General features: G+C 41.8%; 1 protein-coding gene across 3 annotated transcripts in view; it reads left to right on the top strand.

Moving 5' to 3' along the window:
* The window catches only part of F13a1 (coagulation factor XIII A chain), a 194,481-nt gene that overhangs the window by 91,873 nt on the left and 76,493 nt on the right, over positions 1-26,115 (top strand). For all 3 annotated transcript variants that reach the window (XM_060372378.1, XM_060372377.1, XM_060372380.1), the window contains exons 7-8: positions 21,967-22,141; positions 24,576-24,714. In XM_060372378.1, coding sequence (XP_060228361.1) covers positions 21,967-22,141; positions 24,576-24,714 — 314 coding nt within the window. The remainder of the gene's footprint in view (positions 1-21,966; positions 22,142-24,575; positions 24,715-26,115) is intronic.

Here is a 26,115-nt window from a genome sequence, read left to right as displayed (position 1 = left end):
TCCCCCATGCTACTGTTCACAGTACAGAAAGCTCAATAGTTGGAGAAAACCCCTTCACCTCCGTTATCTCCTTTAATCCTCAGAATAGCTTTGTGAATCTTTTGAAAAATCTGTTCAGCTGCAGTAATTTTTGAAGCTGAAACCCTGAGCCTCCAAAACTGTCTGCGAAGGTGATACACAGAAAAAAACAAACAAACAAACAAACAAAAACTATTTTCTGATCGTGTAGGCAGACCCTACATGATTGATGGAAACACACAGTGGAATTTCGGCATAAAGTTAAGTAAAGAGCAAAGGTGGGGGTCGGGCTGACCTTCTAATTTCCCAGTTAAAGATTTACCTTAAAATGTAAAAAAAAATATTAATTTGGAAAATATAGCAAGAACAGGTTTGAGGCTGAGTGAGTCTAGCCTAAATCAAATATCACAGTTAGATGGCCATGTTGTTCTCCAGAGCTGGCCCCAAGCTCTAGGTAGAGAGATAGTGAATTGGGAGCATTTTCCATGTCCCTTTCAAATGCATCTCAGCCCTTACCCTGGACAGATGTGCCAGAACAGAGAGGCCTGTGGCCTGCAAACCTTTCGGAGGATGACACAGACCATGCATGGATTCCAGGAGATGCATGTGACCTGTAAACTCTTCGGGAGGACCACACAGAGAGAGTCATTGCGGGCACAGTCCTCCTGAAAGCAGCTGCTACCGGAAGCCGTGGGGAGGAGCAGCCCGACTCTGGCTGGGCACCTGAAGAAATTAAAACAAACATCTTGGAGATGGCACAGGAGCATGTGACTGGAGCCCCAAAGACAAAATGGCTTCCTGTAGTCATGGCACTTAAGGTTGGCAAGGAGATTGTAGGAAACTGGCTATGTGTGAGGCTAAAAGAACACAGATGATGACAAATAATGTGCATTTGGCTTTTATGTATCCAACTTCCAGGTAAAAAATCTTTGTGGTTTAGTACATCCACCCTTGGATGGCTGCTGTACTGCTCCTGTGTGCCACAGCTTGTCCAACAGCATCCCTGAACCTCTAGGAAAGGATTTCAGAAACACCTTCCCATAACACACCAGGTATTCATGATTGTCTCCAGGTATTACCAAATGTCCCTTGTGGGTACAAACCACCCTAACAAGGACAACAGCAGCAATCCTCTCTGTTGCTCAGTTTTTCCACCCATAGAATGGACATAACACCTTCTTGACTGCATAGTATACCTCACTCAATCTTGCTTTCCATTCTTTGCTGAAGAAACCATGGAGAACGCTTTGCACAAGAGAGGCTGCAGCTGTGTCAGGAGATGGAACGTTGGCTCTGGTTCTGCTTTTAACCATGTGAAGCAAAGAAGAGCTCTTAACTCCAGGACATACTTCTTCCTCTTTCAAATGAAGCTTTGCCTCTTCAGCCGAATACCCCAAATTCCCACTATTAGCAAGAAGATCTCTCTCTCTCTCTCTCTTTCATTCTTCAGAGTAACACTTTCTAATTCTTTTCTTGTATACATCCAGTATCTCCTCCTGTTATTTTTGGTTGCTATTGCTTCCCTTAGATAAAAATGTGGGAGAATTGATGGCCCTCTGGAAGCCAGGAGGTGTTGGCCTTAGCCAAAGTCTGGGGTTTGGGCCTGAGATGTGAGGATCTCACATGGATGAAGTTTTTTTTTTTTTTTTTTAGAATCCCCTAAATATCAAATGCTACATTTTACTGATATTATATTATAGATTTATTTAAGAAGGGAAAAGTGGAAAAGCCAGGAAATTAGACAAAGAAATTTGTTCCATGTAATACTTCCTCCCTTTAAATGGCTTCCAAGAGAACTGCTGGAAAGTATATGAGGAAAAGGTAAAGATGAGTTGTGCCATATGAAAACATAATTTCACTCATCTGACATTCAGTCACAGCCCTAGGTTGCAATGCAGCATCTGGATATGGACTCTGAGACCCCAGGAAGCATGGGCTTGGAGCCCCCTGGGGCATGGCCTCTGACACTCCAGGAGACATGGGCTCTAAGACCCCAGAGGGCGTGGATTCTAAAACCCAGAGGGCATGGGCTCCGAAACTCTAACAATAAAAGCCATTGTGCTGTGATATGTTTTAAAGAGAACAGAGCAGTCCTGGAATGAGGAAACCATTGTGACAATAGCCTGTCATTACTGCTGGTATTTACCTACCTGTCCAGCCTGCACCTAACTCATGACTGATGGGCTCTGGCACCTTCCCCAGAGGATGCAGCTACTGCTGTGACTACTGCTGCTGCTGCTGCTGTTGCTGCTGCTGCTGCAGTGGCCTCTCTTACTGCAGATACCTGACTGCTTAGTCACTGTTCAAGCCCTAAATGGCCCACCTACATGCACATTTGTTTTACCTCTAGAGGGTCTGCATCAAAATCAGCTCACAGGTCTAGAAGACTCTCCAGGGGTCTTTGGGATGAGAAAGCAGAAGTCTTTGGAAGTGATGTCATCCATTCAAGGTCATGTGGGAAATAAGTGGCTACGCTGGAACTGGGCACTGTCCTCTCTCTCAACATGTATTGCTTCAGCGCGTCTCTGCCAGCACATTATTGCCAGCAGCACAATCGCTGTATCAAATTATGTGGCTGTTGCCTAGAAAAGTACATGTCCCAAAGAATAGGCGGGTTTCAAAAGCAGGAATAAGTGAAGAAAAGGTGTAAGTCAGAAGATCTGAGGAGCCAGGGACCCTGTGTCCCTGGGAAAGAGGTTTCCAAGAGGATTAGATGCCAAATGTGCTGTGATAATGGAGTGATAATGGTGATGGTGGTTATAGCAGCAGTGATGGTGGTGATGGTGATGGCGGCGGCGGTGGTGGTGGTAACAGTGATGACTGTGGTGAGAGAGATTGTGGCGAGGGTGGCAGGGATGGTGGTGATGATAATGATGGTGATGGACTTAGGTAGTATGTCCTGAGGTGGGGGATGGTAGTGATGATGCTGGCATTGGTGGTGATGATGAAGCAGTAGTGATAGTGACATAATGGTGCTGATGATGGTAGTGACAATGATGATGATGGTGGTAGTGAGGGTAATTATGTGAGGATGACAGTTGTAGTAGTGTTGATGTGCTGATGGTACTGATGGTGGCAATGAGGGTCATTGTGGTAAGGGTGGGGATGGTTAGTGGTATTGGCGGTGGTGGTGATGGCAATGTGGTGATGATGCTGATACTGGTAAAACCTCAATCTTAATTCATCCATTCAACAAGTATCTGGGCATTGGGGTATGGTGGTATACCAAACATAGTTTTTGCCCACACGGGGCTTACCATCTCATAGAAGAGACAGACAAATAAATAGAAAAGTCCAATGCAACATAGAAAATTTTCCAATGAAAACAAGCATAGGTTTGTATGGGAGCAACAACAACAACAACAACAACAAAATATCTCTTCAGTTTAACTGCACACTTTTCTGGCGTCTACACAGAGTATAGAGCTATTGGACCAAAGAATAGTGGGACTGGCTGACAAATACCACAAAGTAATAAATAGCCATGCTGTTATTCACAAAAAGTCTTTATCCATGGTGGGTCTTTTGTGCAGATGGCTGATTACCAAATGCACTGGAGAAAAATGTAATGCGGAGGGGCCGCTGGAATGTGCTCCTCTGGGGCCTGCTTGCTGTGCATGTCAGAAGACACTAGGTTGCCTAACTAAGAGTTGTCCCGTGGTGCCGCAACAGTTATAGTCTATTGATCCTCAGGATCCTGTATTTGATTCGATTATGATTTAAAAAAAAAAAAAAACTAACATTATTGGGAAATTTGGGAAGTTGAAAAAGAAGAAACGAACATTTAAAAAGTTACATATTTTGAATTCCACACCTTTGTCAGCCCGGACTTCCCAGCTTCCCTTGAGGTGTGTACATTTATTTTTAACCATGGTCGTTTGCTAATATCGAGCCATGGTGTCATCATTAATCCCCATTAATGCCTTGCTCTGACTATGCCTTTAGGGAATTAAGTCAAGATTGAACTTTTTCCACCAATCGATGTTCTATGTAGTCTTTAGTGCTATTTCAAAAAAAAAAGTCAGGACTACAGCTAGTAAATCAAACTGACCATGCTGCAGGCAGGTTGCAGGTTCCTCAGACCTTTGAGACAACCACATTGCAGCTTTGGTCCCCAAGCCCCAACTGCTGTCAGAGATCAACTGAAAATAATGCTCTCCTCATTCTGGCCATCTTTCTGGCCCCTTTTTCTCTCCAATTTTTAGAAGATTTTTCCATCTGCGATGAAAACACAGTTACATCATCACTACCTTCCTATGTTGCCAAGCAACTCCACAGGGAATGGTGTTTTGTTTTGTGTTTTTCTGTCTTCCATTCTTTCAGTTGTTTCCTTGCCCATCTTGAATGATGGCTTCATGTTGAGAAAACATTCTTATGAGATGAACCTCAATCACAAACATTCAGATTGCATTTTAAGTTTGTTTGTTTGTTTTTTTTTTTTCAAATTAAGGATTCTACACCTGAACCATTCCAAAGAAACCGTAAAGTCAAAAATAGCTGTACAGAAGCTATTCTCTGGCCGTACATGCAAACAGCCACCATGCAGTCAGTCCCTCACATTTTGAGATCTGAAACTTCAACTCCGAGGTTTGACTTTTTAGATTTGTACAAGGAAAGACCCAAATTTGGTCTATAAAGCACACAAAAGTCCCTTTCTTAGGGTAGGATTGCAGCAGAGAAACCCCGTGGTCATTGTCCTCACCTCTCCACCACCAAAGACCTCTTTCACATCTCCTCCTGCATACCTTATTTCTTAAAAACAAACAAAAACCAACCAAACAAAAAAACCTTCATTTACCAAAAAGCATGATTAAGTAAAAACTCATATTCTCCTCATTCTTGTTCACCATTTACATAGTTGCTGGTCAGTTTTTCCAGTGGTGATGGGGGAAATTACTACCAGATTATCAGTACACACACAGGGATGTGAGTCCATGCCACCCCCCAAGAAAGAGGAGGTAAAGCTTCCATGGGGGTGTTACAAGAATCATGTGCCCATCACTCACTATTCATTTGCAAATTCCCGGTCTCTTGGACGGTGCTTGGAAGGAGTTGAGACACTGTCCAAAGTGCTACACCTTCAAAATTATCAGCTTCTATTTCTGTTGCTATCATCTACCTCCACGGTTCATGCACATAAATATCAGGAAAGGCATTACTCATTTGAAAATGGCTGGAAACGGCAGGCTCATAGATAGCCTCTGAAACCCTACAGTGAGGGCACAACCCAGCCATTGGGCAAGTTTTAGGGAATCTACTGGTTGGCATTAATGAAAAATGTCATAGCACTCCAACATGGTGGGATCCTAAATTAGAATTTTTCCTAAAGGTAAAAGGCCCCCTGTGGATCCAGAATGACCAAGGAAAATTGGGTGATTCAGGGAGGTCCGAAGAATAATTCCATTCTCCATAAAACACACCAGGTGCCTCTCATCACCAGAGACTGTCATTTCTGTTTATTGAAGGTTTTTAACAAATGACAAATCTATCAGAAACATGATGGGAAAGTGAAATTTTATCTAACAACAACAACAACAAAACCAAACAAACATCTGCATAACTACTTGTAAGAAAATATGTCAATTCCTTAAATAACTAATGTGCATGTGGAGAGGGTGAGGCATTGAAAGTCAGTTGACCTTATCCAAGGTCATAGTTATGGAGGTGGCCCTCTGGCTGCCTGTTGCAAACAGGATGTTATACTGTCCTTCATCCTGTCCTCTGTCCATTGCACAAGAGCTCCTTTGGTGTAAAGATTTAATTCCTGTCACTTGCTCCATCTGAGTCGATCCTTCCTTCCCTTCAGGTGGGGGCACGGAGGGACAGTGAACTGTTCAGACATCATTTTTTTTCCCTTGTGGTAAAAGCCAGCAATGTAATGAAGTTTCCATTTGTGGGCAAACAGCTTGGCTTCTCAATTATCAAGGTTACATTTCTTATGCCTGTTTGTCCCATATTTTTGGAGAAAAACAGACATTTATTACAAGCTATCTCTCCAATGTGATAATCATAGTCAATCTAAATGTCTGCTTCCCCTGAATTGCTTCCTGGAATGAGTTTCAACACAGCATCTATTTTGTAATCACACAGGCTATTTCTGAAGCACGGGTGCTTGCTTTTCAGCACTCCCTCCAAGCTGTGCAGACGGAGCTGTTCTCGTCTCCTGGGACAAACATCCCCAGGACAGATGGCTACAGTACAGCGCAGCCTAAGGGTCTCTTAAGACAGGCGCTTTTTGCCCTCTCTATATCTCCTTTTCATCTTCTCTTTTTGTCTCCTTCTCTGGCTTCTTTCTCTATATTTCCCTTCTCACATATATCTCTTTCATTTGAATATTTTTGACAACTGTTCTAAACCAGCAGTTCTCAACCTGTGAGTTGAAACCCCTTTGGGAATCGCCTTATCAGATATTTACATTATGATTCATAGCAGCAGCAGAATTGCAGTTGTGAAGTAGTAGCGATGAAATAATTTTGTGGCTGGGGGTCACCACAACATGAGGAAGTGTATTAAAGGGTACTGGCATTAGGAAAGTTGAGAACCACTGCTCTATGCCAACCAGCTCTATAGCATGCAGTAGGGATACGGCGATGGAAAAATAAAACCACTGGAGAGCTAGAACTCAGTTTCCCTCTTCATCCCTATTAAGTAATTTCACACATAGATAGTAAGAAATAGTGTAACCAAATGAAAGTCCTCAATTAGTAAGACACAAGCTAATAATTTCCTATGGTAATGTAATGGTTATTATGGAAAATGAACCTAAGTATTTACCCTTGTTGGAGTGTATACACACACACAGACACATACACACACACACCGTAATAATAGGTAGGTCAGTTATGTCTTTTATTATAGAGTTATATAGGTTAAGGTTAATTATAAAACATTTTTAGATTAAAGAAAGAGTTATATACAGTAAAAAGGGTAGCTATCAAATGTGTAAATATAAGTGATGTTTATGGGAATGATACTCAGTCCTAACAATATATAGGTGTTTCCAGGACCTCCCTGTAGTTCTTTGATCAGCCTGCACCCCAAGAATTGCTGCTTTATGCTCTTGCATAGGTACGACTCACTTCTTTTGGAACCCCGCATAAACATATTCATGAAGATGAAGTGAGATTAGCTTCATTCACTCCATGAATTGTCACACAAGTCTTTACCTTTATGAATGGAATTTTATTATATTGTGCATTACAATTTCTCTATCCATCTGCCTGTTAATAGACCTTCTAGATGGCTCCATTTGGGGGTTATTACACAGCTGCTATGAACATTCAGAATAGGTCTTTTCTCATTAAAGGTTTTTGTTAGCATATATTGATTATACATAATAAAGGGTTTTTTATGACATTTTCATACATGTATAGGAAACAGCTTGATCATATCCATTCCCACTACCTTCTCTTATCCTTCCAACTCCCACTAATTCCTTTCCTCTTCCCAAGTAGCTCCCCTTCTGTTCTAATGTGTGTGTGACCCAATGTGTGCCATCAAGGTTGTTTACAAGAGTGTGGGTGGGAGATTGTTTACGGGAGCATGTGTCCTGTCAGTGGCTATGTCACGGGAATAAAAGTCTCACTCCTCAACCATCATCTGCATAGAAATCCTCAGGGAGGGGTGGAATCCCATGAGACCCTCCCCATTCCGTGACAAGATGCTGGCAGGCTCACTACACAGAGCTTGCGTAGCAGCTATGAATTCAACAGTACAAAAGCCGTAAAGCGTGTGGAAGTCAGTTCCCACCTCTGCCTGCTTTCCTCTGGCTCTTACACTTTCTGTGCATTCTTTCTTAAAGTTCCCCTAGCCTTGGAAACAATAGAAATGTCCCCTTGGTGGCTGAACACCCAACATCCATTTATTCTCTGTGTTCTGACCAGTTACAAGATCCTGCAGTCACCACTGAGCACTGCAGGGAGAAGCTTCTCTGACTAAAGCTGTTGACAGCATTAGTCTATGGTGCCCACACAGGTATTTAGAAGGCAATTGGACAGGCACACAGAGTACATTTAGCAAAGCCGCAGTAGCAGCTTCCCCACTAGGGCCTGTGACCTCCTCGGCCATGGGCTTTCCTTTTAACTGAAAATTGTTTGTTTGTTTGTCTGTTTGTTTAAGACAGTGTATTCTGATTGCGGTTTACTCTCCCCAGGTCCTTCCCTACTTCCTGACCCACCCAAATTCACACAAATTTTTCTCTCTCAGGCATCTAAATAACAACAATAATAAATGAGATGAGATAAAATAAACAAGCCAGAATATGTAAAAAAAACAGAAAAGGGAAAGAGCCAAAAAAAAAAAAAAGCATAAAACGCATATGCAGGTGCTGAGACTCATGCACACACACACACACACACACACACACACACACACACACACATTCACACACACACAGAAAGTGCACAAAAACAAAATACATACATGAAAGATCTGCAATGCAAAGGGGAAAATGCACCAAAAAAGTATTGTGAAGCACAAAAACCTCCGAAAATATCGTTTTGCCTGTTCTTGGGTGTGGTTTGTATACAGTGAGACACCACTAGAGAAAGCTCATTTTTCCTTTGCAAGCAGTTATCAATCAGAGATGGCTTCTGGGTTAGAGATGGGCTTTTGACCAGGCTTATAGTACCAGCCGTGAATTCCCTTCCGTGTAGCAGACATCAAGTCCAATCAGAAAATGGTCCATTACCCCATAACAGGCCTGGAACTAGGGCACCCGTGGGCACATCTCGCCTATCTAGTTGGTATCAATACACACAGGGCCCAGAGCTGAGTGGGGTATTAGTGACAGTTTTCTTTCAACAACCTGCACAGTGCCTTCCATCTTCTCACGCACAAAAATTCTCCTACGTGTGGAGTAAACACACGTGAGAGTGTGTTTTACAGAATACATAGGCGTTTGATTTTGTGGGGTGCTCCTCTGTCAGTCGTACAGAATAGTTGTGTGCTTTACATTCTTCCAGAAATGTTTGGCAGGCTCATCTGTTCCTGTTGATTCCAGTCTTTTAGACTTACCCAACTCAGTGTGAACGTAGCCAGTTGCTGTTCTCATTTTATTTTCTCTGATGTTCAGTAGTGCTGAGCACCTTTTCACATGCTTCTGCCCATTCATAGACCTCTCCTGCTGCGATGTCTTTTCAGGCCTGCACCTGTTTTCCTGTTGGGTTACTTGTATTCTAATTACAAAGATGGGGTTGTTATGTGTCTATTCTGAAACCATGGCTCGTCTCAGATACATGTAGAGGTTATTTCCCATCAGACTCTGTGGTTGTGTGAGAGAGAGAGAGAGAGAGAGAGAGAGATAGATAGATAGATAGATAGAGAGAGAGAGAGAGAGAGAGCAGGAGAGGCATGCATCATGGTCTTGTATGGACAGAGGAAAGCTTTATGAAGTTCTCTCCTGCAGCCGTTATGTGGGTGCCAGGGTCACCAGGCTTCCGTAGGGGCTTCTTTACACACTGAGCTGTCTTTCCAGCTTTGTTCATAAAAACATTATTTAAAATGGTATAAAATCCAAATTTTAATCTATTTCTATTTGGCTTGATGGTACTGGGGATCACATTTGGGACTTAGGAGTGTTAGGTAAGTGCCCTACCATTGGGCCACACTACCAGCTTTAAACTGCTTTAAAAAATAGTTCTGTCTAGGACATATGCGATTTTTACAGGACACAAATATATTACCCTGTGTTTCTTTTGGAAATGTTCATGACTTGGGCTTTTGCATGTTGACCTATAATCCATCTTGAGGTTTTTCAATGACGTATTGAGGTAGGGTCAAAGGTTTTTATTCCCCACAAATTTTTCTTTTATCTTTTTTTTTTTCCAGCACCTTTTGTTTAAGCCATTCATTTGCCTCTTTCAAATTGATGTGGGGGCTTAGATTAATTAGAAATGAAATGACCAGATGAGTGTGGAGCTACTGTGGGCCCTGTTGTTTGTCTTTCTTACTCCAGACAGCACAGAGTCTGTTACTATATTGCTACAGAATTCGATACTACGATGGAGCAGCTGAGAGTGGCCATTGTCACGGTAAATTCTACCGGAGTGGACGCAGGACTAGCCACAGGATTATCAACATGGATTGCTGCAGCCATGAATCATCTGAAGGAATGGGCGGGCATGGGAGCGTTAGCAGGCCTTCTGGTGTTGGTCTCCTTGGTTTGCCTGTGGTATATATGCAAGATTAGAGTCTCACAACAGCATAATGCAGCCATGATCATTCAGGCCTTTACAGCCATTGAAGCAGGACATTCTCCCCAAGCATGGTTGGATACCATAAAAAGCTAAAATGATACGCTCAGGATGCGAGGCTAAGCACTGCACTCAGGGTCAGCCGCTTTGGACCCAGAGAAGAGCATGTCTGATTGCATGCGGGTTGATGCCCCAGGTCCCGCCTCTGAGAAAAAGGTATTGGACGGTCTGATGCTGTTTGGGTGGATGACACCTAAATGAACATCGGTACAAAGTCCCAATTTATTTCTAATATCAGAGATCAGACCTCTACTCTTGCCTGATGCGTCTAAAACAAAAAGGGGAAACTGTAGAGAGCTGCGGAATGCTATGCCTTAAAGATGGAGCTGGTTTCCGCCTTCCACCTTCCCGATGGTGAGTGCTCTCTGTCACGAACAACTCCACATTTGGCTAAGGCCGAGGATCTGGCTTGCTTCCATGTATGTGGACCTATCTGCATTGCCCCCGTGGCACGCCTGGGTTGGCTACCCAGAGGCTATTTAAGCTGTGGGCTGGCTTTCCCCGGGGTCCGAGGATTGTTCAATGTTCCTGAATAAACTGCATTGAAAAAAAAAAAAAAAAAAAAAAAAAAAAGAAACCTTCATCTTGCTCCGCCAGTATTATTTTGGACACCTTTGATTTTTTTTTTTTTTTTTTTCACTTCTGCACAGTGTTAGAAATTTATCTACTTCTGCCAGGTGGTGGTGGCAAATGCCTTTTTTTTTTTTCAATGCAGTTTATTCAGGAACCTTGAACAATCATCTGACCCTGGGGAAAGCCAGCCCACAGCTTAAATAGCTTCTGGGTAGCCAACCCCAGCATGCCACGTGGGCAATGCAGATAGGTCCACATACATGGAAGCAAGCCAGATCCTCGGCCTTAGCCAAATGTGGAGTTGTTTGTGACAGAGAGCACTCACCATCGGGAAGGTGGAAGGTGGAAACCAGCTCCATCTTTAAGGCGCAGCATTCCGCAGCTCTCTACAGTTCCCCCTTTTTGTTTTAGACGCATCAGGCAAGAGTAGAGGTCTGATCTCTGATATTAGAAATAAATTGGGAATTTGTACCGATGTTCATTTAGGTGTCATCCACCCAAAGAGCATCAGACCCGTCCGATACCTTTTTCTCAGAGGCGGGACCTGGGGCATCAACCCGCATGCAATCAGACTTGCTCTTCTCTGGGTCGAAAGCAGCTGACCCTGAGTGCAGTGCTAAGCCTCGCATCCTGAGCGTAACATTTTAGCTTTTTATGGTAGCCAACCATGCTTGGGGAGACTGTCCTGCTTCAATGGCTGTAAAGGCCTGAATGGTCATGGCTGCATTATGCTGTTGTGAGACTCTAATCTTGCATATACACCACAGGCAAACCAAGGAGACCAACACCAGAAGGCCTGCTAACGCTCCCATGCCCGCCCATTCCTTCAGATAATTCATGGCTGCAGAAATCCATGATGATAATCCTGTGGCTAGTCCTGCGTCCACTCTGGTAGAATTTACCGTGATAATGGCCACTCTCAGCTGCTCCATTGTAGTATCGAATTCTCCAGTCCAATTACCTAAAATATAGCTCGACAATTGTTTAGACAGATTTGCAGCACGGGAAAAATTCTCATGTTGTATGCTAGTGACACAAAGTCCAGCATACTTTCATTGACAGGGTGGCGAATGCCTTTAATCACAGCACTCAGGCGGTGGAGGCAGGCAGATTTCTGTGAGTTCAAGGCCACGCTGGCCTACAGAGTGAGTTGCAGGACAACCAAAGTTAAACAGAGAAACCCTGTCTTGGAAAACAAAAACAAAAACAAAACAAAAGAGAAAGAAATTTGTCTATTTGAAAATGTCATCGGCATTCTAACTAGCCCCATTGTTGTGGTATAGAAAGGAAATGTTAGACTCATATGTGTAATGTCACATTCATCCACGTAGCAGAAGTCTCTGAGTGCCGTTCACCGGTGGCCCTAGGAATGCATTCAAGTTGACGTGATTTCTTTTTTTTGCAAGCACAGGAAATCTGGTAATGGGAGCAAAGACGATCAAACCAATGACATGGCACCTTGTGGTAAACAGACGAGCAGTGTAAAGCAAAGTGTGAGCCGAGCAGGGATACCACAGTGACAGGGAAAAAGGTTCCCCATGAGACCAGCCGGGCTTTACACATTCAACAGGCACACGCGTGGTGATGAAATGGAGGGCTCGGCGTGTGGAAGGGCATCACAGGAAGATGGTACAACGTTACAGCAGCACCTGGGCAGAAAACAGCTAATTAACCCCCCATCATTCCACCCTGACTGTGAAAATCCAAGGTAGCGCTGGGATTTCTTTTCCTTCCGATAAAATGTTAACCTGGCATTGATAAGTGCCGTGAAAGGCCAGGGAGTTCCAAGGCTAAGGAGGCAGGCAGGGTTGAATAGAATCCCTGCAGCTCTATTTCTTCCTTCTTGGGCATATTTGCTGGGTTGGCTGCCCGTGGCATAGTCTCTTAAGAACTTTGAGCTCATCTCCCCTCTCATCCTTACCATGTAACTTGGGGGAAAAAAAAAAACATTAAAAAAAAAAAACAAAAAAAACAGATCTCCACATTCCCAGATAAATGGGGCTTACAGAATCTGTTTTCTTCACTTGCTTTTTTTTGGGGGGGGAATAGTAATTGAATACAAATGTATAAACGAAGAAGGGAACAGCTGTTATTAAGAACAGGTGACGCTTGTGGCCCTACAGCAACACTTGCCCCCCCCCCCCCCCGCTTTGCTCTCAATACAGTAGCTACTGAGTTTCACTGACAAAGCCCTCGTTGTGTGTGGGGGGGCACAGGTGGTCTACTACACCTAAGACAGGTCACCACAAGGCTGCAACTGGGGGACCTGTGGTTTACAAAACCAGGAAAGAATTTTTACTACAAATAGTTTCTTTCCTTCCCAAATGTAGCTGTATACTCCTTACAAGAGTTCGTGTTGTCCCAGATTCATATTCACTGGTTTGAGAAGCTGTAGGCAAGATTACGTATAAAACTATTTTCTAAAAGAGTTACAAAATCCTAAGCCTTTATTAGACCATAACTTTAAACAATGGAATTTAACGGAATAAACCGGGTTTACAACAGAGAAAAGTCATTTCATCATAGCCCGTATAAAATGTACATGCTAAAGAAGAGAGGTCCCTTTACATGCATAAAAAAGAAACAGAAAACAAATTGTAGCTGTATAAAATGAAAAATCTGGGCTGCAGAGAAGAGGACACTCCACAAATGTCAAATGTCTTCCCTCGTCAGTACTGAAGTTAAAATCTGCTTGAACTTCACAGCCCTCTTTCTATCATTCGAGTGGTACAGACAGTGAGCTTATTCCTGCCCTAAAGTGGAGCTCTGTCCGGTGTGAAGCTGAAGAGTGGGGCAGCCCACTGTCTTCAGCTGTGCTTCCCCAGGACCAAGCATGGCCAGTTCTGCAACCTCCCCGGTCACGAAGAGCTTCCTACGCAAGAGGCCCCATGTTCCCTGAACATTCGCCAGGGTTGCATGACTTTCCCTGGGAAGAGAAACTGTTTAGTCCAGTCCAGCTTGTAAACCAGGTTGTTCGTTGGGGTTCTCTGCAGGAATACGGATGACTAAAGAGCAGCCATGTCACGGTGAAGTCCGCCCCAGCCTGGCTGAGGGCTGATGGAAGCTGCATCCTCAGAGCTCCCTTCAGGACTCACAGGCAGCCCTACCTGGTAGCTCTGAGTCGCGTAACTTTTTTGAGCTTAGATTCATGAATCGTAGAAGCTGTCCCTTCTCCCTCTAAGGTAATGGTTCTCTCTTAAGATACAGGTTGTGACCCCTTTGGGGCCAAAAGACCCTTTCATAGGGATGGCAAAAAAAAGATATCCTGCATATTAGGTATTTAAATTATGAGTCATAACAGTAGCAAAATTACAGTTATGACCTCTGAGAAAAAGGTATCGGACGGGTCTGATGCTCTTTGGGTGGATGACACCTAAATGAACATCGGTACAAATTCCCAATTTATTTCTAATATCAGAGATCAGACCTCTACTCTTGCCTGATGTCTCTGAAACAAAAAGGGGGAACTGTAGAGAGCTGCATAATGCCGCGCCTTAAAGATGGAGCTGGTTTCTGCCTTCCACCTTCCCGATGGTAAGTGCTCTCTGTCACAAAATCTCCATATTTGGCTAAGGCTGAGGATCTGGCTTGCTTCCATGTATGTGGACCTATCTGCATTGCCCACGTGGCATGCTGGGGTTGGCTACCCAGAGGCTATTTAAACTGTGGGCTGGCTTTACCCAAGGTCAGATGATTGTTCAAGGTTTCTGAATAAACTGCATTGAAAAATAAATAAATAAATAAATAAATAAATAAATAAATAAAACAGCAAGAGGCCTCATATTTCCATGCAATTGGGCTCTTTGATCATTGGTCTTATGTCCTGTGCTAAATGGAGCCTTATTCAGGAATCCTCATATGTGCCTGTAAGTGGATGCATGATGCTTACTTTTCCCTTTAGTAATTTCAAGATTGTGTTGAAGTACTTGCACCATAACTAGCATTCTGTATGGTTAGGTACAGTTTTCCATCACTATTTGTTCTTGATGATGTCTTTTTTTTTTTCAGTGTGTAATTTTTTTGGAATTTTAATCAGTATCAGTTAACTTTAATTACATTACCATATATCTATGTTATCAATTATGGTTCATTGTGCTAGTGACAAGAATCTTTCATGGCACTGGAATATAATTTGTGATCACCTATGGTAATAATTCCTCCAGTGTCCTTTTGGTTCATGACTATTTTGTCTATAGTTGATATTTTGTGCTTTCATATAAATTTTTGGATTTTTTTGTACCTGTGAAGAATGCTTTTGAATTTGGACTGGGGTTGCTTGAATCCATAATTTTTGATGGGATGGATATTTGTATAATATTAATTGTTGCAAACTATGAGCATGGAATGTCTTTTGATCTTTAATGTCTTATTCCATTATTCTATAGCATCTTAAAATTTTCATTGTAGAGGTATTTTGATTACTTGATTAGGTTTATACCTGTGTGTGTGTATGTGCATGTAAAAAATGGGGTTGTTTCAATTATTGGTTTTCTGTATAGCATCATTCAAATTGGCATCTAGATTACTGATTGTTTTATGTTACTATTTCTATTCTCTTATTTTGCTAAAAATATTTATCAGATCTAAGAGTTCTTTTATTGTCATAATCTTCATGGCCTCATATTTAAAGAATTATAAGTCTCTTCTAGTTCCATCCATTTGCCTGCAAATTTTGTGATTTCCTTCTTTTTAATTGCTCAGTAGTATTTCATTATATAAATGTACCACAATTTCGGTATTGATTACTTCATTGATGGACATCTGGGTTGTTTCCATATTTTAGCTATTAAGAATAAAGATGCTATGAACATAAAAAAAATTACAGGTATGAAGTTAGCAGTGAAATAATTTTATGGTTGGGGGTCACCACAACATGAGGAAGTGTATTAAAGGGTCACAGCATTAGGAACTCTGCTCCAAGGACAATGCTTCAATTCAGGGGAACTAGCTGCAAAAAACCCCACATCTCAGAGCCCCCTGATGGTCTACTTCCTGGATGACTGAGTCTCTTCCCCTACCCCTTACAGAGCACTGTTTCCGCGCCCCACCCTTTGCTGAACAAACCTAGTTTAACGACTCCCTCAGACCTAAGTCATGAACTTGGAGTAACAGCCCCACTAGGCACCTTCCCTGACACTTGGTGGGAGTTTTAACCACTCTCTCTGCTTCAGCAAATACCACAGAAAACATAGATATTAAAATTAAGGAGAAATCTGTAATTGAATTTTCATTGTGGTTGATTTGTAAACATCCCTGCTTCCAATGCCTTTTATAAAAGCCCTTTCTTTGGCAAAAAAAAAAAAAAAAAAAAAAAAAAGCAAAGAAGAAAAATCCATAAAAATCTAAAGAATAAAATTAAAGCAGTATTCCCATAATTTCCCGCATTATTGCCAGATAGAATTCTCTTGTGCCTATATGCTGTGTGCTCCTTACTCAGCCACTTCCTATCAGCTCATCAAGTCTATGGCTCAGCATCCTGGCCGGTGGTGCAGTGAAGATGGCCTGAGACCACTTTAGCATACTGATGTCAAGGCTTTTGCAAAGGTACCCGGGAGTGGATTAACACACTGGGTAGTCATTCCTTCAGGCACTTCCGTCCTACCCTCCCAAATAGCTGTGCTAATTCACAACTCGCCAACACAGTATAGGATTTCCCTGAACAATGTGCAGGCAGCTCTTCAGTGAGAAGCCTCCTCTCATCCCTACAATTTTTTTTTTTTATCTTTATGTTTGGCAGTTCAGCCCCTTATCAGACATGTGGTTTTCAGATGCTTACCCAACCCATGGGTGGTCTCTTCAGCCTTGTGAGTCTTGTAAGTCCTGTGAGCCTTCCTGAGCCCCTAAGGTTCTCTTTCTGTATGATACCCAATTTTTCTATCTGCCTTTGTTGTACCAAATCTTTTGTCTAGAAAATTCCCTTTGCAGCTATGCCAAAAAAAAAAATTGGCAAACTCTATTTGTATGGGTTTATTTTTTGTGTTCTTTGTTGTGTTCCATTGATCCACTTGTTTGTATTTATCATAAATGGCATCATACTATTTAAAGAATTATGTTTAATCATACTGAAATCTTACTTAATTGTATTAAATCTTATTTTAGCAGAAGAAAAACACCAAAGTGTACAAAAGAAACTGTTAAAACTTCAAATAAATGTCTCTTAATTAGAGATATCATTTCCTAACAGATTCTTCTAAAATTAGTTCAAATTATGAAACCAATTAGACATAAAGTGATTATATACTTTAAATTATATTTTAACTTTAGATGGTGTCAATTAACTAAGGGCCAACACACCGAGTCGTTAGCATTTTCTCTTTTGACTCTCATCTCGTTTTCCTTGTAAAAACTTTTGGTCCTACGTTTCCAAGCTTTTAAACTCATTTTCGTAGCTGTAGCTCTGAAAAAAATGCTTAACTGTAATTTTCATGGAGTTTATGATTCTTGTGTTCTCTGGGATCCTTCAAAACTGAGATTTTAGGCTGCTTGGCCTTATTCTGGTACAGCGTGGCTGTGCCTTACACCCTTGAGACACCTACCTCTCAGGACTATGTGAATTGTGGTTGACAATGTTTTGTCACCAAATGGTACTTTGGAGAAATCTGAAGACAGCCCGATTCCCTCCATATTTACTGATTTGCACTATTTTGTCTAGGTAACCGAGAAATTATTTTCTTTATTCAAAACTTAAATTGCTTATGATTCCTAGGTAAGGGGCCTGTGGACCATGGATGGCTTTCTGTGTAGGGTCAGTGTTCTCACGGTTAAGCCAAATGCTCTAGATTATGGTCACACCTTTGGTTTCTATTTTGAGGCTTCTCTGCTTTAAGGACACTCATTCCCTTTGTGCTGTCATCTGTGTCCTCTTAGCTTCTCTCTAATAACTTCTGTCTTTTTAATTAACATTTTTAGATTATATCATTTCTTTTTGATGTCATTTATTTACTTTTAATACTTTCTACTCTGTATTTTGAAGTTAATGGTGCATTATTATTTTTGAAATGATATTATTTGGTCATCCATTTTGTCCCTTAAGTCAGTGATCTCCTTATAGACTGTAAGAAAAATGCTTCATGCTCCTTAGTTTTCTGCTATGTGTGTTCTTTTCTTTCTTCTCCTCATCCTATTTACTAGGTCTTCTGTTTTTATATTTATACACAGTTTTCCTTTGGGTATTTTACTTGTTCTGATAGGTGAAATCTGGCTCTTCTCAACCTAAGATAAATTTCATTTCTCCCCAGACATACAGTTCTTAGGGTAATGTACCACATGGTGTGCTCTGAAATTCATTGGGGGACTGGAGCAAGGATGAGCAACCCTGGGGCAAAGGAGATGGGCTGAGGAAAGGGATCATCCTTTCTAGAGTACTGCATTCTGCTCCTTCTTTTAGGGTTCCATTAGTTTTCATCTAGTCATGGCCCCAACTCCCCTGAGGAGACACTCTTGGGCTTTCTATCATTTCCATATCATAGTCGCAGAATATCTGCCTGTTTTGCCATGTGACCCTTCCCCACCCATTTTTCCACAGAAATTGCTCCATGTCTTTGGTCAGAACAAGATAAAGATACCATTGTAATTCCAGATTTTAAAACGCAGGTGAAAAACTGTAGAGTTGTGCCGCTTCAGCTGTCTGGTTTCTGAACAACCAACGGTTAAATTGGAACCTGAGCCCTGCTGCTTCCCTGTGCCACTTCATAGATACCTTCTGCTTTGGGCACTGGGTATTGGAGTTTCTCGCATTATCTTATACCACTAATGTTGCTGATAGTAACTTTGGGTGTGTGTTTTTTTTTCTTTTATCCAATTTTGTAGGCACTATGACATGAAAATTTAACTTTTTAAATGTATTTTATAATTATTTTATGTGTTTAAGTGTTTTGCCTGCATGCATGTTTGTGCACTGTGAGCATGCAGTGCCTACAATAACCAGAAGAGGGCATTAGATTCTCTGAAAGAATCCTTGAAATCAAACCCTGGGTTCTCTGGACGAGCAATCACTATTCTCATCTCTGAGCCATCTCTCCAGTCCTTGGAATGGAAATTTAATGCAGCCATATTAATGTTAAAGATCATTTTTAGTCTGTAGTCCCAGGTTCCAATTGTATGCTGGATCACCAAAGACCCAAAACCATGACATTTGTTTCTACACCTGCTCTAACTTTGAGTTTATATAATCAGTTGCTATAATAACCATCTCTCTAACAAGTAAATGCCCCAGAATGCCCTTCACTTGTCCTTCCAGTACATTTTGTTGTCTAGAAGGGGCTATTACTTTAACCCTTTTCATCTGTCATTGAAGACACATCTTGCTCTGTATCTGAGCTCCTTAAAAATCAATGTTCTAATTAGAACACAGTAGCTAATCTGGCCAAATGCTAATAAGTGAGAATTGTGATTTATCTAGCTACAGGGGCAACACTCAGCATTAACAATTAAAAGGTCTGTAGGGAAGAGGGCTATTTATTTCTTACTCTTCTCCCCAGCTGATTGGGTTCCGCTTTATGCTATTAGTAGCCTTCGATTTAACGGCTATCTATCTGGAAATCAGACATCAGAGCCAGAGTTTAGGGATTTTTACCTTGGGGATCCATAAACTCTATTCTGCTTTTCAATGATAACGTACTGCCTCTCCACAAAGACCAAGACATACCACAGGTGCTCCCTGCATTCCGCCATAGTAGGCACAGATGTTCTGATAATTTAATTCACCATCAAGGACAAGCACTGCTCAAGAATAGGGCCAGAAAGGCTGGCTGAAGGAAGTTCACATCAAAGCCTTGAGCTTGCTGGCAGAAACATGAAAGATTTCCACCTACCCCTCCCCATACACATTCAATGCATTAACTAAGTACTGTGCAAGAGTCTTCACTCTAGCTACACTGGACACAAAGTCAAAAGGAGGAAATAGCATTTCATTTGGTACTGACTACCTACATGATGATGATATAAAGGTTTCCAAGCTTGTCATATTATTTCATGACATCACAGATTTATTGAACTTCGCTGACTCGTTCTGGACAGCTTGAATGGCATCCCCTCTACCAAACCCCAGAGAATAGGATCACCCTCCAACCCAACTGGTTCTCTTCTCCTTTGAACCCCTGCTCTACCTGTATGCACTTTTGTCTTCATCACAGCAAAAATTATTCCCACTTGCTTGGCTTCTAAGGAAAAGGCCTTATGCATAGTCAGCGTCCAATGCTATATGGCTTTTGAAAATAGACCTGATTGTTGAATAACTATGGAACACCAGCTCTTTATTTGGACTTTCTGGGAATTTAGAAAGATATATTTTCACAATTTAATCTCCGTTTTCAAAGATCTCTTAAAATATTTCAGAATAATTGTCCTTTCCAGCCAAACACAGCAGGCCAAATGGAGAAGTCCAGCTGGTTGCCAAGGCCATGTAGTTGGTTCATGAAGCAGCAGAGACATAGAAACTCACTATATTTCCGTATTTCCTCTATGGCTTACCTAATCTAAGCACACAGCTTCAGAGCCTGTGTTTGGCTTCCATAACTAATTAATATATTCTCACTATCACCCAGACCGACACTTCCGAGCTGATGTGCATGTAAACTATCTGTGATTTGTGCTTTAGAGTACATATTCCTTTTAAGCAGGCTTGGGAAGAGCTTGACATCATGCTCTGATGAGCGTAGAGGGTGCCATTACTGCTGATTCTTGGACCACGCACTGAGTATTCAAAATCACTGTCACGCCAATTGTGAGGTAGTACCCAATTTGAAAAGAGTTCCCACTGTTCCTCACCTGGATTCTGGCAACAAAGAGATGAAAGCTATGGGCCAAAAGAAATAGATCCATCAGTGACATAGATAGATAGATAGATAGATAGATAGATAGATAGATAGATAGATAGATAGATAGATAGATAGATAACTAAATAAATATCACTACTTTCTGGCCTTTGTTTTATTTCTAAACATCTATATATTCTAAGCAACTATCTTTTGCCCCTCATGTTAGGTATACTAGATGTTTCTACTCTAGTGTCAAAGTGTCATCAAACATTCTAAATTGCTGCTATCTGCTTAAGTTTCTACCATCCTAAAATCATACTATCTCAGACCTTCCAGGTAAACTGAAAAACCTTTTAATATAATTACAAAAGCAGTAATTGAAGTGTAGTTCAATGGTAATTGTACGTGCCCAATACAAGGCCCAGTTTGATCATCAACTCAAATACATATGCATATGTATGCATATTAGTCACTTTAAAATCATTAAAGAATATTTTTATTTTATGTGTAGTGTAAGTATGTGCGGCGTGGGTGTATTGCTGCATGCATACATGACGGGGGCACACATGTGCATACAGAAGACAGAGGAGGATATCACTCAGGTATCCTGCTGTATCATCTTCCCCCCTTAGACCTTTGAGATAGGATCTCAAAGAGCTGCAGCCAGCAAAACTCTGCAATCCTCCTGTCTCTGCCTTCCACAATACTGGCGATTCCCAACTTTTCACATAGGTTTTGGGGATTTGAACTCACATACTTATTCTTATGCAGCAAGCATTCTTTTCCACTCGGTCATCTCCCCAGCCTGAACAGTAATCCTTTAGTGAAATTTTAAAAAGTAACTACTACATTATCTAAGGGAATCCATCTTCCTATTGACTGTTAGTGGTGCCTTTGGCAATAGGTATTGACCTTTGCAGTTTGTGAACATCCACTCCTTACCAGAGAAGTAAAAGCCCACTTTCACTGATTTCCCCTTTGTCAGCTGAGCCCACCTTTCACCAGTACAAGATTCCCTCCCAGCTTTTCATTTTGCAGTCCCTCTCCTGTCTTCCCTACGTCATTCTAGGCCAAACCACGCACCTGATGTGGATATTTTTCAAGCCGAATCAAGAAGACTTTTTTCTACTCACCACACAACTACCCTTGAGGTAGTCTTGGTCATCGGGCCTTCTCCTTGCACAGTTCAGTCGTTTATCATTACCTTTGGTGACAAAGTGATAAACTGAACAGGAACGGGAAGTGTTTTCGCCACGCAGGACAAACAGAAGACACTAGAAGCCTCAGTTTGCCCCTTGCCAGTCTGGATGAGGGGATCTTCTACATGACTTTTCTTCTTTTCCACCTCCCATGGCCTCATTTAGGTGAATGCCAAGGATGACGAAGGTGTTATTGTTGGATCGTGGGACAATGTCTACGCCTATGGCATCCCTCCATCAGCCTGGACAGGAAGTGTTGACATTCTGCTAGAATACAGGAGCTCTGAAACGCCGGTCCGATATGGCCAGTGCTGGGTTTTTGCTGGTGTCTTTAACACATGTAAGTATCCGGTAGAATAATGATATTTAATGTAACAGAAATTTCACTTCAAGTCATTTTGTCTATAACCTGGCAAGGAGACCTAACAGCTCCCATTGGCTCTATAGAATTTATGGGTGACTATTCTGGGATGTCATCAATGCATAATTAAATTGTTCTGGGACAAATATGCTCACAGTCTCTCTGACTGCAGAATCTTTATGGGAAGAATGATAGACTGTTTCCTACATGATCCATCATTTGACACCCAGAGCAATAGAGGGTCGGAGAAGCTAAGGAAGAGAATAGGAAAAGTGTGAGCCATTTTAAACATTTCTTTTAAAGGTTAAAGAAAAACTAAATAATAAATAATAAGGTAAGGCATATTACGATTTTTGAAACATTATATGAATATGCTTCTTTGTTTATCCATGAGACGTCTTGTAAGTACTTAAAAGCTTGTCCTAGATATGAAAGGTATAGTCAGGTCATTGCATCTTCTTCATCTGCATGTCTCAAGGAGCCTGATCAGTTAGCCATCAGTTCCCAGTGAGCATCTTCACCTCTCCAGCTCTGCTTCTGTGTTTAGACCACACAACATCCAATCTGCAGAGCAAAACAGATGAGATCAGAATGACTCTCTTTTGTCTTATGCATCATTTTACCAAGTAGCACTAGCCTTCCTTGGCCCGGGCACTGCTACAGTTAATTCAGTGAATATTTTAAAAGGCTATTCATTTCACTATGTCTTCACTATCCGTAATGATTTTCATTCACATAACATTCCTACCACCTTGGAGAAGCATTTAGTTCAAGTCAGGATGTCCTTTCTGCCTGCTCATTAATAAAGAGTGCTTTGCCTAGTTAGCATTTTTTAATAAAAATTTTTAACAATGAGAGTCTGGGGGAGTATAGGCTTGGGAAAGGACACTTTTTAAAATCAATGTGAGACCCGCCTATTTTACCACAAAGTTGTAAGAGTGTAGGGCCTACCTAATCTTGTTCCACACAAACAGAAATGACATTTTCTTTCATTTGTTGTGATTGCCTATGATGTCACCTGAATAAAAATATTTTCTGAACCTTTTGACTATATTCGAGGACTAAAAGAATATTCATTTTCTGGGAGCAACTATCTTCTGAGAGACTTGTCCTATGTCAGACAGGAATTTGAGCTTTGTAGTGACTGAAGGTTGGAGGGCATCTTGGTTCCTTGGGATGTTTAAGCCATGGCACAGAAAGGAAGCCACACCCCTAAACTCATTTCAGGAGACAGTAAAAGACCTCAGTCCTCCTCACACCTACAATTCCACTGCTATAACGCAATACCTTTAGGCTCAGAACCAGGTTAGACAGTGAAACCTTACATCCACGTATGCTGTTTGCATAAAGGAGGTTCTCTGTGCCTCAGAATGGGCTTCAGTGGCAAAATAAGCAAAGGCAGATCTTTGCTATAAAGAGATCACAATACAAGCAAATCAGGAAGGAAAAGTTGGTGGCAGGAGGATCTGGTACCCCAAAGTCAGCTTTCAGCTCTCTTAAATTATGAGTAAGGCAGAGTCTTCATCAAATCCTGTTCAATAACAATGTGAACTAGTACCCAGAAATATACATTATAATTCACCAGCAATGGAACATGAGTGTCAGTCATTATACTGGTGAATAGAGGAATATAGGAGTGACAAGCCAATGGTGGCTGTCACCCTGTTGTTTGGTGCTGGAGGCCAAGTCATTTAAAGGACAGGACACTGATATCTGCTAAGCTCATATTTGTACTTCCAAGGTTGTTCTGTTGAAAGGGCTGGATTGTCTTTGTTTAAAAAATGCTAAATTATTCTGATGTAGAGGAAGGGGGGAAGGCAAGCCAAGTCATTAATCTTAAAATTGTCAGCTGAATTATTTCCAATGAGCCCTGATGTCTGGTGTCCTGGGAGCCAGAGGGAGCATTTGGATTAAGCTTAATCAATAGGTGCATATGGCAAGAGATGCACCCGGGTAATTCATTATGTAATGAGTAAAAGGAGTCAGTGGTGTCACCCTGCACAGAGTGGTACAAGAGCAAATTTCATCCGGAAGTAGCATGCCCCACTGAAGACCTGCCCTGTACAATCCTACCTTAGGACAGACTTTCTAAAAGTTGTGCTTCCAAGAACATGCCTCCTTAAGAGGATTGATTACTGCTACTTTGGTGAACCCGTGGTTAAAATTAAACTATTTGTGTGAGCTATTGGGTTTCTGTTAGAAATGATCTTGTTGGCACCATGTGTTGTTCCCAAGAGTCTAAACACACGTTCTCTCTCCAGCCCTCAGGGGACTGAACAAGTCGCACTTTTTGGGTGTGGAACATCTGAAGAAGGGTCTCTCCATGTTGGGATGGAAGACTCATAGAGAAAAGGAGTTTTCATTTTGTTTTGTTAGGTGGGTTGGTGTCTCAAATGATTGTTCTCACCTACAGTTCTAAGATGCCTTGGAATCCCGGCACGAGTCATTACCAATTATTTCTCAGCCCATGACAATGATGCCAATTTGCAAATGGACATCTTCCTGGAAGAAGATGGGAATGTGAGCACCAAACTCACCAAGGATTCAGTGTGGTGAGTTTGACTTCCAATGGCATGGTCTGGTGTCAAGCAAGAGGGCTATTCCATGGGAGTTCTAAGACAGACATCACCAAGTGCTTCTCTCTTGCATTTTAAGGACATTTCAGTATCATAGGCATAAATGTCTTACTGTCACAGAATTTCTTTTTAAGTGGTGAATGGGAAATGGGAAATGAAAAATGAGCAGACAGTTCGGGCCATGGTGAAAAAAGTCAATCACCTATCTGTTTGAGAACAGTTGTCACAGCCAGCCATGGGCATAGCTAATGCACATACTTGGGCTGGTTCCTCCAGAGCACATGGTGAACACTGTGGTTGATGTGGGACCGCAGCCAGCACCCATATGTGCCCAGAGTCTCCTCTGCACCAATCTCACCTGTTCTGCAGTAATATCACGTGAATGACACATGAACCCTCCTTTGCAGATGAGGAAACTGTGGCCCAAAGAGATTTTTCTCAAGGTCACCTATCTGGTAAACTGGCAATAAACATCTCCGATTCTTCATGCCGCCTATTTTTACTTCTGAAATACAGAGTTACTCTTGGAGTATAGTGTTGAAACTGGCTTTGACGGTATGCCTGGTTTACCCTTACAGATCAAGATGGGGAAAAGGTGACATTGCTTCCACAGGCCAGCTTCATGCATCTTTAACCCTGGACTGCAGTACTAAATGCTGGTCACCCTACGGTAGTGTGAGAGCCCAAAGAAATTGTTGTTTGTGGAGAACCCATAGTCCAATGCAGCACGCTTATGTGAGGTGAAACTCCTCCGAGTCCAAATGAAAGAATATTTAGGAAATTCTATAGGGGACAAAATTGGAAGGAAATTTGAGCTGGCATTGAACTGGGTGAAATTTTTAAGCCAAAATTATGTCCTTTGTAGTTGTTCTTCGCAAGTTCATAAAGCTAAAGCGCTGTAGGTTGTAAAGGCACCCAAACGGGCATGGTGGGAGGTTACAAGAGCATCTTTAAGAGAAATTGAAAGTCAGAAGCACTGAAAATCCTGTGTTGTGGGCATGGATTGACTTCTGGAGCCGCATTAACCCACTAGGACCTGTAAGTGGCCACTGGAGAATGGTGAAAGGCAAATGGCTGAAGTGTCCCCCAACTCCCAGCAGCAGGTTACTATGAATAAAATATAGAGCCTCTTATTTGAAGCAATGGGCTGAGAGAGGGTGCTGGAGGGCATGGGCTAGACAAAGCCTGGCCCATGGAAACCCAACAGCAATTTAAAGAGCCATTTAAGCCTGTGGAATTGCAGCTCCCAGCACTGCCTGTCTGGAATGGCCAAAACAGACCAAAACATCAGCCCCTAAAGCCCACTGCTGATGGTAATGGCAGAATGAGAATGATTTTGCTTTCTCTGCAGCATGGCAACACACACACACACACACA

This window comes from Meriones unguiculatus, chromosome 19, assembly GCF_030254825.1.
Source record: "Meriones unguiculatus strain TT.TT164.6M chromosome 19, Bangor_MerUng_6.1, whole genome shotgun sequence".
Lineage (NCBI taxonomy): Eukaryota > Metazoa > Chordata > Mammalia > Rodentia > Muridae > Meriones > Meriones unguiculatus.
Note: the sequence above shows the minus strand (reverse complement) of the source record. Positions and strands in the feature narration are given on the sequence as shown.